The following is a 16,732-nucleotide window of genomic DNA, read 5'->3' on the forward strand; positions in this document are numbered from 1 at the left end:
GGCCGCTGAGCCCGCGCGTCCGGAGCCTGTGCTCCGCGACGGGAGAGGCCACGGCGGTGAGAGGCCCGCGTACGGCAAAAAAAAAAAAAAAAAAAAAAAAGAGGCCAAGTAGGAATGTGGAGGCATTCTAGTTCCGAGACTTTGCGTTCACCTTCCCCACTGAGCCAGAGACTCAGCAAGAAAGAGGTTCAACTCTCCAACAAATGTGCAGCACCAGTGAGCAAAGCAAAAGGAAAATCAATGTTATTTTTGATCAACTTTTCAATCAACTCTTTTGATGTTTCTCCTGCTCTATTATTCATCTGTGCTGGTAGCACTTAGGGCAAAGGATGATAAAACATGTATATGGATGATTTTATGGTTGCTTTCAGCTCTAATTTTCTATATCTTTAAATACAAATAGAATTTAATAGAAGAGTAGAGGAGCTGTGCTTTTGGCAGCATAATTAAATTTACTGGAGCTGTGAAATTTGGTCTTTACAAGTGGGACAGAATAATGAGGGAGGTGAGTTAAAATAAGGCTGAATATAAGAGAGTTGCCTTGTATACAGCACACTCTAAAACCTGATAGTTCTTTACATCTATCTGAAGCAAAATGTACTTATTCAGAACATGAGTTTTAAAAGCTTTTTTAAAGAAATCTCTTATTTATGTCCTTGAAACATAAAAAGACCTCAGTTTGGAGGAAAAAAAAAACTGAGTGATATCTTATGCTTATGGTGTGTATGTTTATAAAACTTAAAAAAATAAACCTAATTCCAAGAGATTAAAGACGTAAGAAAAATTCACCCCCTTCCATGACAATGCAGTGTCGTATTTTTATCCTTGGTCCCATGTCTGACTTGATTTGTGAGTTACCGTTTGTTAAAGACTTCAGATGTCCTGGACACCCAGAAGTTGTTTCCATGTTCTATAGTCAGCATGTGAAATGTTATTTAAAGCCCACATTTTCCTTTTAAATATTACCCCGTGGTTTCAATTCTACAGAGGTCGAATTTCAACCCAACTCCTTGGACTTCCAGGCCTGGAAACCGTTTAGAACGCTCTGTCTCTGTTTCCGTCTCCTGAAAAAGTTGTCTCTGCAGACAGAGGTTTGGCATCTGCATACTTCCCTCACATATTATATATGACTTATGGAACCTGGGGAAACCAAAAAGCCTCATGGATGGAAAACATGGAATGTATAAGAATCCCTAGATATCTGCATTCAGATGTTTAGTATTTCTTCATTAATGAAGTTAAAATTTAGAAATTAAAACTCAAAATCAGATGTTTTAAAGAGGGTTAGAACACAACACATTTATTTATTTATTTATTTTTATTGGAATATAGTTGACATACAATATTATATTAGCTTTAATTGTATTGTGTGGTGATTTGACACTTACATTATGAAATGATCACCACGATAAGTCTAGTAACCATCTGTCTCTATACAAAGTTATTACATTGTTATCTACCATATTCCTTATGCTCTATGTTACATCCCAGTGGGTTATTTATTTTAGAACTGGAGGTTTGTACTTCTTAATCCCCTCCACCTAGTTCACCCATCTCCCCACCTCAATCCCCTCTGGCAAGCACCCATTTGTTTTCTGTTTCTATGAGTCTGTTTTTGTGTTGTTTTGTTTGTTGGTTTGTTTTGTTTTCTAAATTCCACATATAAGTGGCAAGATTTTATTTTTTATGGCTGAGTATTATTCCATTATATTTCCAAGCAATAACATTCCTTCTTTATCCATTCATCTACTGATGGTCACTCAAGTTGTTTCTATATCCTGGCCACTTTATATAATAATGCAATGAACATCAGAGTGCATATATCTTTTCAAATTTTTGTTTTTGTTTTCTTCAGGTGAACTCATACAATTCAACATCAAAAAATCAAACAAGCCAATTAAAAAATGGGCCGAGAACATGAGAAGACATTTTTCCAGAGAAGACATATAGATGGCCAATAGGCATATGAAAAGATGCTCAACATCACTAATCATCAGGGAAATGCAAAGGAAAACCACACTGATGTATCACCTCATACCTAGTCAGAATAGCTATCATCAAAAAAAACAAGAAAAGACAAGTGTTGGCAGGGATGTGAAGAAGAAGGAGCACTCATGCACTGTTGGTTGGATTGTAAATTTGTGCAGCCTCTATGGAAAACAAGATGAAGATTCCTCAAAAACTTAAAAATAAAACTGCCATATGATCCAGCAGTTTCAGAACAAAATGTACTTAAAAAGCTAGTGAATTCATTGTGGAATTACAGGACAAATCTTGAAACCTGTGCTACAGTGTATGTCAAAGCATGTTTTCTGAGTGATCAGATTTTTTTTTCTGGTCATCCCAAGTCAGTTCTAGATTTGAGACAGTCCTATGTTTTTGCCACATTAGGTCAAAACTCAATTAATTATTGCTGTTTTGGCTCTGTAGTGGTAAAATACTGGATACAAAACCCCCAGAGTCGAGATCTACTCATGGTTGAATAAGCAATTCAGTGTGTGGCAGATTCTGTTCAGCATGTTGCATAGCAAAGTTTGGTAATCTGAGAGTAAGCACTGAAAAAGTCAATTGTGTTTATGATTGGGAATGGAAGTACAGTAGTATTTTCAATTACCTCAAAGGTTATATTCAATTTTTTAAAGTGCATAATTCTATTTGCTGTCTTTATTAAGTTTTATGACATAGTTTTTTTTACTTAGGGACAACCGATGATAAAACATTATTGGAATGATTTTGAAGCTTCTTCCAGCTCTAATACAATATATTAAAAAATAAGAGAATTGCTTTATATATACACTACACTCTAAAACCTGATAGTGCTTTACTTCTATATTAACCAAAATATACTTACTTGGAACATGATTTCCAAATTCCTTCCATTCATTCCTTCTTTTCTTTCTTATATTTTCTGTTTTATATGTTATATATGTGTATATATATATATATATCATGTATGTGACTGATATACTTTAAGTGCCGGTAAATGAAAACTACTATTATCACCTTCTAATTAGGAATGTTTTTTAAAATAAGCAGAGGAAAATTTGACCTATATAAATAAATAAATAAATATATATATATATATATATATATACTTATCTCTTAGATATATTATCTAGCTTTTATATATTATCTAGCTCCTAGAATTTTTAATAACAAAAACACTTAAGGCTATGAATTTGCTTTTGGGAAAATCTCTGACCATATATTCTGTTTCTTATATAAATTGTTTTTTAATAATTATTTTCTAAATATCCTATAATTGCAGCATAATTTCCTATTTCCTCCAAAAACTCTTTATGTAAGATTTTCTTATTCTTGAAAATTTAATTTCCATATAATTAGTCTTTTATATTCTAATTTATTTTTACCTACTTGTTCTGTGTACTGCTACATTGTTTCTACTGTATTTCTAAATATTTAAAATTTTTTGTTGTTCAATTTTAATGTTACATTATCAATAAAATTTGATCACTGTTGTAGACATAGCTATAGGTTTTATATAAAATAATATAAAAAATAAAAAACTCATCCTTGCTTATTTCCCCTGAATCCTACTTGACCAATTACTCCTTTTGTGATTCCTACTTTCTTTTGTATTTTCTTCATATATATTTTCAGAATATTTTACTTTGAAACATTCCAAAAAACTTATTTTAGATTGTCTGCTTTAAAAAACACATGGTTAGAAAATTTTTTTTGTTGGGGAGCTCAACCTAAGAGTCCTCGTCTTTTGATCGAGGAATTAAAACATTTGTATTTATTGTGGTAACAGATATATCAATTTTTACTGAAATCAATTTATTCATAATTTTTATACTCCTTTTTTGTTCCCTGTGTTTTGTCCCTTTCATGTTATAAGCTAAGTTATTTTCTTTCTCTTTTAAAGTTTTCCAATAGTAATGTAAAAAAAATTGTTCTGTTTCTATTCTTTGTTACCCTTAAGTGTTTGAAAAAAATATTGTACTAATCTTTCAATTATTATCTGATTCTTATTTCATTTATCACTTGAGAATGTTATCACTTGCATTTCTTATTTGTTTTTCCTGCTCTTGTTAGTATAATCCCACATCCGAAATGAAGTTTTTAATTATTGGGTTTTGCAATTTATGTCTTCTCTTACAATTTTTCAAAAACATTTGAATAATTTTATAATTATATTCACAGAAACAATTTAGTTTTAATTTCATAATTAAGCAGTTTTAGTGTTCAGTACATATTTAAGAAACATCTTCAACTTGGGCCCACTGGTAGAATATTTCCTTAATTCTTATATATATGAGAATGCTTATCATTTTCTTCAAAAATTAGAAAAACACAATTTCTGGGTTAAAAAAATACTGGTTTATAAACATTTTTACTCAAAACTGCTCTGCCATTCATCTATCTGTTTCAATTTTTTATGTAATAAAAAGTAAATTAGAAGCAGCTTTTGTATTTCCAACTAACATTTTGTATTTTTCTGGCTTGGATGCCTATATTTATTTTCCTTGAAATAATACAAAAATAATTAGAATCAGAATGGGATACTGAATAGACTATGAAACCTTTACACTATGAAAATGAATCAAATTATTCTCATCCAAGTTGTGGAATCTTATATTAAGAAAATAAAGTCACAAGGAGGAAAATGTATAATTAAGCAGAATTGCGTTTAGCCAGTTGACCTTAATTACAAGCCTGAAAATGTATTAAATGAGTCCAAGAGAAGTGATTCCTGGAAAGAACAATGAAGGAAAAACATCTGAGTTTTCTTCCTTTATTTATGTACTCTGGAGTGCAAAAGGTATGGGATCCCATGTGCTAGGTTGTGTGCCATGTGCTTGTTATGTGTTCTTTTCCTCAGAAAGTTAATACCTTAATAGAGGGAGACATGTCTTTAAACAAGTGTGAAAAAAAAAGAAAATATTGTCAATGTGATAATAAAAGCCTATTGGGGATAGTATTAGACCCAAAGGAAAGAGCACAGTCAATTCTGAGCTAGCAGGTCATAGGTCTCAGGGAAACTAGTGACTATGCCTGAGACTCCTGCCCCATCCCATCTCCTTAAGAGAAATGTTGCTCCTGATGATGCCCAATGCTTCAAAAATGAAACCAGGGTTGTCTGTGCTCCACGGATTTAATCAACACGATACCATGGTTGAGGGATTGGGTGACCCAATTCGGGAAAACATGTCTGTTTGGGTTTTCTGTTTTGTTTTACTCTGTTATTGGAAACAAATTGTATCCAAATTTCTAAAGGCAGAGAGGACAAAGGAAGGGGGGACTCGTGACCCATATGAAACCACAAACAAAATAATTTTACAATGTTTGTTTTGCACTTTTTGCTTTGTTTTTTATTGTAAAAAATCTGCCAGTATTAAGAAAACATTTATTGGAATTAGTGAGAGGAGGAATGTCTCAGTGAAGTGTTCATTGGAAGAATTCAACTGAATGTTAACTGGACGAGCTCACATAAGTCAAAAGGTGGGAGCACTGATTGACTTATTCTGTCCCCAAACATAGGTAGAAGTATACAAATTATGGTATAATCATTTAAAATTTGAAGTTATCCTTTTTGTTTTCATAAACATTATGTCCAATTAACTAACCCAAAAGTTAAACCACAGGTAAGCAACTATTCCTTTGCTGTAACCTGTCTGTTCCAACCCTTTCTCAACCAGGTCTATGATTTGGCACTTCCATATCATCAATGGTCTTCTGTTCTGGCTCTGTGTTCCCAAGACCTGGGAAGCTTTGTAAACAGCAGAGCCTGCTCCCACACCCACTTCCAAAAAGAAAACCAAAAAAAAGATTCTAATTTAACAGGTCTGCTCTGAGACCTGGTAAGGGTATTAAAAATTTCCCCCTATTTATGAGGCTGTAAGGCACAGCCACTGACCTACTGAGAACCTACTAACTGAGAGCCACTAACATTTAGAATGGGAATGAATTCCTCCAAGAAAAAGGAAAAAGAAGGATAGTGATATGATGTAATTTTACAATTGTTTTTAGCATCTGGCTATTACTATTATTACTACCAGTCTATAATTAATATTAGTATTTCTTTTGTACTTAGAGACTGTGAAGGTATATTAAATTATATAAAATATAGTGGGGCTTTTTTTTTTTTTTTAGTTTTCTTCAAGGAGCTTATATCTATCAAGGAATAAATGTAAAAAATTCTATTCTATTCTTCTCTATTCTATTCTATTCTATTCTATTCTATTCTATTCTATGTTGAGAGTATAATGTATGAAGTGCCATTGTTCTACAGTAGTTAATTTAGTTCACAGGGTAGAGGTGATGTTGAACGAATGCTACAGAAACAAAAGGGGGCATTTCAGTCAGACTTTATTGGTTAGAATTTTCTATGTAGGAAAAGGAGGAATTGGGAAGAGGGTGAATACTGGTATCCAGATGAAGAAAGCAACACAGGTGTTTCTTTGATCCATTATAGTGAGGGGGGAAATTGAGACTTCGACTATGTAGGTGGCTTACCAAAGACAGTATTTGCTGTCAGAGCCAATATTCCCCTCCTCCTTTTTTAAAAAAAAATTTATTGTTTTAGTGGTCTTTTCACTGAACTATGTCACTAAGGACTGGGAACCACCCAAGTCTCAAGAACCTTTTCTCTACTTGCTAAATTTTCTAGCCTTTTAAAAAAAATGTATTTTAAGGAAATACAGAGAAATAGATGGCATTTTATGGAGATATATTGGTCTTGTTAAGACATTCAGTTTAAACAACAATTCAATAATTAATCAATACTATTGTTATTTTGAGAAAATAGAATATTATTTTGGAAAATAACTTGCAATTGGGAAGCTGTAGATTACTTGTTGTTTAAAATTGTGCTTATACTAGAAAATATATAATGTACTTAAAATCTTCACATAGGCAAATAACTCTTTAAATTCCCTTTTCTTACTTTTTATTCAATGAAATAATTTTATTTAGGTCTCTGTATCAAATGGATGAAAAGTTGATCTAGAACTGATTTTAGTGTCAGATTCTACAATGAACTTATTGACAAGGAATAATATTTTGAATTTATTTTTTGACTTTTAAAAATTTACGCAGTGTTTTTTGAGGTAGATTTGTTCTTTGAAGAAACAAAGGCATCCATATACTTGAGGTGAGAAAGAGAATTATGCAATAAAAATTAGTACTCTTACAGAATTAGTTTTGGAATATTTGAAATGAAGTGTATGTACTTTGGATAAGTACATTGTGAAGAGTGAGTTTTGTAGCTGATCTTTCAAAGGTATTTGGGTTTAAATCCCAGATTCATCACTCTATGTCAACCTGGATTAACATTTAAAATTTCTAAACCTATCTCCTCATCCTTAATAAGAATTACATATGGTTATTTTGAGGATTTAAATCCACGCCTGGCACATAGTTAGAGTTGAAGAAAGATCAACGATCTATTTCTCTTCTCCTTTGTTTTGTCTTCTGAAAGAAGGTTCTGATATCAGTTTCTGTTACAACTTGTGGCTGTGAAGGGAAAGGTATAGTAACGACTCCTTTTCTGTGACCCACCAAGTTGGTATTCACAATCAGCTGGCAAAACTATCACTGTTTTGGTTTGCACCATTGGAAGTGTTGTTAATGCACCAGTTTTAAAGATCTGTCAGCTCTGGGCACCGACAGCACGGCTACAGTTGTTAAGTCTTGGTCAAGTTCAAACATGTATTTAAAGCAATGTCTGAATGAGTGATTTAATACATCTCTTTATAAATACAGCAGAATACATTCATTAGAAATGGCTGACTGAGAAAGGCAAATATTGCATGGTATCACTTATATGTGGAACCTAAAGAAGCTGAACTAATAGATATGAGACTGGAATGGTGGTTACCAGGGGAAGGAAGGTGGGGGAAAAAGGGTAATTTTTGGTCAGAATACAAACTTCCAGCTATAAGCTGAATAAGTTCTGGGGATCTAATGTACAGCATAGTGATTATAATTAATAATACTGTATTATGTTCTTGAAAGTTGCTAAGACAGCAATTATTAATATAATTTAATATTCTCACCACAAAAGGGAACGGTAGTTATATGATGTGATGTAAACATTAACTAATGCTATGGTGGTAATTATTTTGCAATATATATGTGTATCAAGTCAACACATTGTACATCTTAAACCCACAATACTGTATGTCAATTATTTCTCAATAAAGCTGGAAAAGAAAAAAAAGAAATGGCTGATCCACTTTGTAGATGAATAACTATATGTTAATGACCATAGCGTTTTAAGCATAATTAAATAGCAAAACACATTTTAAAAACCTGATGGTGGGGTTCTGATATGAATTTATAATTCATCCTCTCTAGAAATTGGAAAAGCTTCTATTTCGATATAAAGGTGAGGTGTTTTGTTTTGTTTTATTTCCTGGAATGACTGCAACTTTGATGCTTCTTTACTCTTCTTAGTTTGGATGATTCCCTGCTCTGTGTCTCACCCTATTTTTCCTCTTCCCCGGACTGTGCTAAAGTCACTTTCTTATACTCATTTATTCACTAAATTTTTACCAAGTCCCTATTATGTATCAAGCACTACTCTAGGCATTGGAATGCAATGCAAAATGAATGACAAAACCCCTGTACCCATAGGAATTTCTAGAGCAGGAGACAGAAAACAAAATCCATACATAGTTGTTTCAGGCAGTGCTCCGTGCTGCATAGAGAAACAGTACTGTAAGGAGTTGGGCAGAGAGAGTGAGGTTGCTGTGGTTTAGTGGGATATTTGGAGGTCTCTGTGAGAGGACACTCCTTGACTAGAGACCTCCTATAAAGTCTGGGTGTTAAAGAAAAACTACAGAGAACTTTTATTCTCTATCTGCAATTGCCTTAGATTTCAAAGAATCTTTATCAAATATCAGACCAAAAAATTGCTTTCTAAAATATATTATGGGGGACTTCCCTGGTGGCGCAGTAGTTAAGAATCCGCCTGCCAATGCAGGGGATACGGGCTCGAGCCCTGGTCCAGGAAGATCCCACATGCCGTGGAGCAACGAAGTCCATGCGTCACAACTACTGAGCCTGCGCTCTAGAGCCTGAGAGCCACAACTGCTGAGCCCACGTGGCACAACTACTGAAGCCCGTGCACCTAGAGCCCGTGCTCCACAACAAGAGAAGCCACCACAATGAGAAGCCCGCGCACCACAACGAACGAGTAGCCCCCACTCGCCGCAACTAGAGAAAGCCCGCACGCAGCAATGAAGACCCAACGCAGCCAAAACTAACTAAATAAATTAATTAAAAATAAAATAAAATATATGGTGTAAAGCTTGATAGCAAGTACTTACTACTGAACATGGCTTCACACTCTGTATTTGCCCCCCACCCCTTTTCTCACTCTGTCTCTTCCGCATCCTCTCTCTTCCCCTCTCTCCCTTCTTTCCCTCCCTTTTTTCCTTCCCTTTCTTTCCCTTCCCATCTCCTTATATTTCTCTGGCTCCTGTAGACTTGGAATTCATTGCTTATCCATTTCATGACTCCTGTTTATAGGATTTGCCATCGGTAAAGGAAAGATTTTAAAGGTGTGTTGGAAAAGACTGAAATATTTATTTCAGAAGTGACCAATATAGAAATAAATATAATTGACATAATTATCTAATTATAAATCTTTTAACTGGTCAATGTTTTGATACATTTTGGATTAAACTCAAATAAAATTTTAGTTTTGAAATTATAGGAACTATCTAGGGAAAAGAAAAAAAAAAAAGCAAATTTCTGGAGCTTCCCTGGTGGCACTGTGGTTGAGAGTCCGCCTGCCGATGCAGGGGACACGGGTTCGTGCCCCGGTCCGGGAGGATCCCACATGCTGCGGAGCGGCTGGGCCCGTGAGCCACGGCCGCTGAGCCTGTGCGTCCGGAGCCTGTGCTCCGCAACGGGAGGGGCCACGGCAGTGAGAGGCCCACGTACCACAAAAAAAAAAAAAAAAAAAAAAGCAAATTTCTGCACAAAGTCTAGTATTTTTAAAGTTTATCTACAGAAACTCTAGATATGTGTTTTCTTACAACATAAATAAAATAGACATCTTTTCTACCCACCATGACTATTTAATAAATATAGTGAAGAAAAAAGCTTATATATTAAAAAATATTTTATTTTTCTATACTGACTCTATCAAACTTATCCCAACTGTGTTTATTTGGAGGAAAAATAACTGCATGAAATATGAAAAGTTCAGTAGGTAATTTAATATTAGCCAAGGTAGAGAAATGTTAACATTTATTGTATATCTGACACACACACAATAACATTTCAGTAATATTTATTTATTAAAAGAAACCTAAGAGGTTATCCATGCCACTACTTTACAGATGAGGAGTTTCACAGGGGAACTTTCCCAAGGTTAGTTACATATGAGCCCCCTCAAAAGTCGGGATTTTTAAGGCCTTTCTAGATTGTAAAAAGCATGCTGTATTCTTTGTAATATATATCCTCCTTATAAAAACAATCAGGCATGGATGAGGTGCTTAGAGGAGATAGGAGCAGACATGAAATATTGAATCAGCCAACTGCTATTTTTCCTAGAGTTGACCCCAGATGTAGATAACGATTCAGAGTTTCCATCAAAGTAGTATTTTAAATTTAGATGGTGAAACTTCATGCAAAATCAAGTCAGTTATATTGATTCTCATTTTCCACGAATTAAGATAAGGACATTTTTGCTTTTTTTTACACTCCTTTCATGATCTACTAAAGACATTAAGAACACAATATTGAAATTTACTGTGGAATATTCCATTTTCACAATGACATCAATTCTTTAGCCTAATATTTAAATGCCAGATCAGTCCCTAGTAATGGAATTGTTGGCTGATATAAGAAATTGCTTAATTAATTTTACTCAAATTACTTTTACTTTCTATTGTAATATAAGTTAATAAAACAAAAAGGATGACACATTTAAACTCACTGTTCATTACACAGGTGATAATGATCTTATATATAGAAAATTATAAAGACTCAACCAAAAAAACTGTTGGAACTAATCTATGAATTCAGTAAAGCTGCAGGTTATAAAATCAAAATACAGAAATCAGTTGTGTTTTTATACATCAGCAACTAAATATCTGAAAAAGGAATGAAGAAAACAATTCCATTCACAATAGTATCAAAAGCCATAAAACACTTAGGAATAAATTTAACTAAAGAAGTGAAAGATTTGTACAATGAAAACTACAAGACTTTAATGAGAGAAACTGAATAAGATACAAACAGAAAGATATCCCTTGTTTATGGATCAGAAGAATTTATATTAATAAAATGTTCATACTACACAAAGCCATCTATAGATTCAATGTAATCCCTGTCAAAATTCCAATGGCATTTTTCACAGAAATAGAAAAAAAAACGCTTAAATTTGTGTGAAGCCACAAAAGATCTCAAATAGCCAAAGCAATTCTGAGAAAGAATGATGCTGAAGGCATCACATTTCCTGATTTTAAATGTGCTACAAACTTATAGTCAGCAAAGAGTATGGTACTGGCATAATAACAGATACATAGATCAATGAGACAGAATAGAGGATCCATAAAAACCCCTGCATATAAGATCAGTTAATATTTAATAAGGGAGCCAAAAATACTCAATGGGGAAAGGATAGTCTCTTCATAAATGGTGTTGGGAAAACTGGATAACCACATACAGAAAAATGAAACTGGATCCCTATCTTATACCACTCACAAAAATTAACTCAAAATATTTTAAACACTTAAAAATAAGACCAGAAACCATAAAAGTTTCAGAAGAAAACAAATGGGGAAAGCCTATTAATCTTGGTAATATTTTGGGGGGTATGACACCAAAAGCACAAGCAACAAAAACCAAAAAGCAACAAGTGGGACTACATCAAACTAAAAAGTTTCTGCACAGCAAAAAAAAACCCCCAAACAATCAGCAATGTGAAAAGGCAACCTATAGAATGGAAGAACATATTTGCAAACCATATATTGGATAAAGAGTTAATTTCCAAAATATATAAAGACTCATCAGATGATTGAATGACGAAGATGAATCTGAAGAAGCAGCTATGGAGACTGCACCAGCCAAAGGAAAGAAAGCTCCAGCAAAAGCTGCTCCTGTGAAGGCAAAGAGCACTGCTGAAGCTGAAGAGGATGATGAGGAGGAGGAAGAAGAGGAGGAAGAGGAGGAAGAACCTGTCAAAGAAACACCTGGAAAACGAAAGAAGGAAATGGCCAAACAAAAACAGCTCCTGAAGCCAAGAAACAGAAAGTGGAAGCCACAGAACCAACTACGTCTTTCAATCTCTTTGTTGGAAACCTGAACTTCAGCAAATCTTCTCCTGAATTGAAAACGGGTATCAGTGACCTTTTTGCTAAAAATGATCGTGCAGTTGTTGATGTCAGAATCGGTGTGTCTAGGAAGTTTGGCTATGTGGATTTTGAATCTGCTGAAGACCTGGAAAAAGCCTTGGAACTCACTGGTTTGAAAGTCTTTGGCAATAAAATGAAACTTGAAAAACCAAAGGGAAAAGGCAATAAGAAAGGTCGAGATGCGAGAACACTTTTGGCTAAAATCTGCCTTATAAAATTACTCAGGAAGAATTAAAAGAAGTGTTTGGAGATGCTGTGGAGATCAGATTAGTGAGCAAGGATGGGAAGGGTAAAGGGATTGCTTATATTGAATTTAAGATAGAAGCTGATTCAGAGAAAAACTTGGAAGAAAAGCAGGGAACAGGGATAGATGGGCGATCCATTTCCCTGTACTATACCAGAGAGAAAGGTCAAAGTCAAGACTATAGAGGTGGAGAGAATAGCACTTGGAGTGGTGAATCAAAAACCCTGGTTTTGGGCTTCCCTGGTGGCGCGGTGGTTGAGAGTCCGCCTGCCGATGGACACGGGTTCGTGCCCCGGTCTGGGAGGATCCCACATGCCGCGGAGCGGCTGGGCCCGTGAGCCATGGCCGCTGAGCCTGCGCGTCCGGAGCCTGTGCTCCGCAGCGGGAGAGGCCCACGTACCGCAAAAAAAAAAAAACAAAACAAAACAAAACAAAAACAAAACAAAACAAAACAAAAACACACCCTGGTTTTGAGCAACCTCTCCTATAGTGCAACGGAAGAAACTCTTCAGGAAGCATTTGAGAAGGCAATGTTTACTAAAGTGCCCCAGAACCAAAATGGCAAATCTAAAGGCTATGCATTTATAGAATTTGCTTCATTTGAAGATGCTAAAGAAGCTTTAAATTCATGTAATAAAATGGAAATTGAGGGCAGAGCAATCAGGCTGGAGTTGCAAGAACCCAGGGGATCACCTAATGCAAGAATCCAGCCATCCAAAACTCTGTTTGTCAAAGGTCTGTCTGAGGATACTACAGAAGAGACATTAAAGGAGTCATTTGATGGCTCTGTTCGTGCAAGGAGAGTCATTGACCGGGAGACTGGATCCTCCAAGGGGTTTGGTTTTGTAGACTTCAACAGCGAGGAAGATGCCAAAGCTGCCAAGGAGGCCATGGAAGATGATGAAATTGATGGAAACAAAGTTAATCTGGACTGGGCCAAGCCTAAGGGTGAAGGTGGCTTTGGAGGCCAAGGTGGTGGCCCAGGTGGCCCAGGTGGATTTGGTGGCAGAGGCCGGGGAGGCTTTGGAGGGTGTGGAGGCTTCCGAGGAGGCAGAGGAGGAGGAGGAGACCACAAGCCACAAGGAAAGAAGACGAAGTTTGAATAGTTTCTTCTATCCCTGTCTTTCCCTCTTCCAGTTGAAAGAAAGGACTCTGAGGTGTTTACTCTGTTACCTGCTCAGTGACGGAGTCTTCTGAGGACATTCCAAGACAGTATACAGCCCCGTGGTCTACTTGGAAATCCGTATAGGTAACATTTCAAGGGAGATAACCCTGTTGGTGTTGACTGGATATTCGTATAAACTTTTAAAGAGATGAGTGATAGAGCTAACCCTTGTCTGTAAGTTTTGAATTTCTATTGTTTCCTCCCATGTACAAAACCATTTTTTTCTACGGAATTTTTTGTTTTGTTTTGTTTGTTTGTTTGTTTGTTTTTGTGTTGGGGGGTTATAAAGGAAAGCAGAATGTTTTATCATGATTTTTGCTTTAGCAACTTTGGGACAAATTAAAAGTCCCAGAACTCATACAACTCATACAATAAGAGGAAACCAATCTAACTAAAAAGTGGGAAGAGGAACTGAATAGGAAGTTCTTCGGATAAAACATGCAAATGGTCAACAGGTACATGAAAAGATGCTTGACATCACTAATTATCAGGGAAATGCAAATCAAAACCATAATGAGATATCACCTCACACCTGTTAGAACGGCTATTATGAAGAAGAGAAGAGATTAAAAAGTGTTGGCAAGGATGTAAAAACAAAACAAAACAAAACAAAAAACAAACCCCAAAGCCTTTTGTACTGTTGGTGGGAATGTAAATTGTTTTGACCACTATGGAAAACAGTATGAAATTTCCTCAAAAATTTAAAATAGAACTACCAGATGATCCAGCAATTCCACTTCTGGGCATATATCCAAAAAAATGAAAACAGGAAATAAAAAAAGATATCTGCACCCCCATGTTTATTGCAGCATTATTCACTATAGTCAAAATATGAAAGCAACATAAGTCAACGGATGAATGAATAAAGAAAACGTGGTATACACACATATATGTGTGAGTGTATATATATACATATATATATATACACACACACACACACACACACACATGTACAATGGAATATTATTCAGCCAGGAGAAAGAAGAAAAGCCTGCTATTTTTGACAACATGGATGGACCTTGAGGGCATTACATTAAGTAAGATAAGTCAGACAGAGAAAGAGTTGTATGCTGTCACTTATATGTAGAATCTAAAAAAAGCTGAATTTACAGAAACAGAGAGTAGAATGGAGGATATCAGGAGCTGTGGATAGGGGGGCAGGAATTGGGAAGATGTTGGTCAGAGGGTACCAACTATATATTTTCATAGTTTGTTGTAATTAATTAATTATTGATAATATTAATCTGTGCTATACATTTTCTTCTGTTGTTAGTAAATAAAAATCCAAGAGCCAGCCATTATTTTGTTTTCAGATGTTATATAATGCAGGAAAAAAATAAGGAAAAGTAATCATCCTATTAGAGGTTTTCCTCAAGATTATTTTTTATTAATGCACCTAATAGACATCATTAACTATGATTTCTGGCATTTTAAGGTTAACAAAAGATATGTGAGACTCTGGATATGATAATAACCAATAAAAATTTTTAAATTGAACTTTTTAGATAAACTAGAACCAAACAAAATATCCTGTCATTTTTAATAAATTTTTGCCTGGCACCATCATCTGTTAATAATGCCACTATAAACAAAGATGGGTTGCCTGGGTACCAAAATAGGAGACCTGGTTTGGTTAGGATGACAGCACAGTAACTCATGGAAAGCATATGGTCACTGTGAAGAAATATTCACCCCCCTAAATAAACAAACTGGGTCAAGAAAACAAAAGAATGCTTTTAGGAAAATGAAAGTAATCTGGTAGTAAAGAGGATAAAGCTTCATTAAGTACAAGACATAATTGAAGTGTTAATCTAAAACATTAATATTGAGCAGACAGATGTGTATCTTGTGAAAAAGTTAGCTACCAATTACAAATGTTTACCTGTGCAAGTATTATTTTAAATACTTTACCTTTAAGCCTCATCACAATTCTATGAGCTAGCTACTATTATCTCCCCACTTTACAGACAAGGAAACTGAGGCACAAACGGTGAGTATCTTCCTCAGGCTTCCAAGGCTAATAGATGGTAGAGCTGGGAGTTGAACCCATGTAAAGAGGTTCTGGAATCCATGCACTTAAACATTGTGAGATACTGAGGTTTGAGAGGAAATTAAGGTTCAATGATAGTGTGCCATTTCAATGGTATTTGACACTAAATTGTGCTTGGGTTATGCCACGTTTGCTGTGAAGCTAGGCCTCATTTGAATTTATTTAGCACAGTTGTGGCCATCCATAGGATCACTGATGCTACACAATAAATACTCGTTACCATTATCATTAAGAAAGAAACGGGGGCTTCCCTGGTGGCGCAGTGGTTGCGCGTCCGCCTGCCGATGCAGGGGAACCGGGTTCGCGCCCCGGTCTGGGAGGATCCCGCATGCCGCGGAGCGGCTGGGCCCGTGGGCCGTGGCCGCTGGGCCTGCGCGTCCGGAGCCTGTGCTCCGCGACGGGAGAGGCCACAGCAGAGGGAGGCCCGCATACCACAAAAAAAAAAAAAAAAAGAAAGAAACGTATTGGAAAACTTTTGGTCTCCACATCTTCAATTAAAAGAAGGACACAAGTAAGTTCCAATCGTACATCTCATCCAGAAAGGACTGGCAAGCTTTAACCACCAAAATTAGAGTCCGCCCAGAATTTATAAGACTGGCATTTTGAAGAAAATGCAAATGTTCCACTGTTTGATCCCATTCCCTTTGGCAAAATGCAACTTTTATTCTTGAAAATAATTATCTTTGCCAAAACTGCTTGCAAAAGGCATGTAGAAGTTAATAGAAATGACAGACAACATAGTTCACATAACTGAAGTGACTGGGATAATAGCAAATGATTATTAACAAGTATATTTTTAAAAAATTAGACAACATTCAAAGCAGCTAGATTTTTTTGGTTTATCCTTTCGTGCCTTTAAATTTAAACCTCATTTCACAAAAATCTACAAAGCAGTAAAACTGAATTAGAAGTAGTTTATTAAAGGGAATTTAGTATCA

The 16,732-nt window shown here is 35.5% G+C and overlaps 1 protein-coding gene across 1 annotated transcript; it reads left to right on the forward strand.

The window, feature by feature from the left end:
* Window positions 1-11,998: 11,998 nt before the first annotated feature.
* On the forward strand, window positions 11,999-13,753 carry LOC102978889 (nucleolin-like; the record flags this gene model as incomplete). Its single annotated transcript, XM_024132970.3, is given in 4 exon segments — window positions 11,999-12,206; window positions 12,209-12,532; window positions 12,535-12,800; window positions 13,041-13,753. Coding segments are annotated over 4 exon segments (1,443 nt in total), but the record flags the coding sequence as incomplete, so codon positions are not given.
* Window positions 13,754-16,732: the final 2,979 nt, after the last annotated feature.

Source organism: Physeter macrocephalus, chromosome 10 (genome assembly GCF_002837175.3).
Source record: "Physeter macrocephalus isolate SW-GA chromosome 10, ASM283717v5, whole genome shotgun sequence".
NCBI classification, from domain to species: Eukaryota; Metazoa; Chordata; class Mammalia; order Artiodactyla; family Physeteridae; genus Physeter; species Physeter macrocephalus.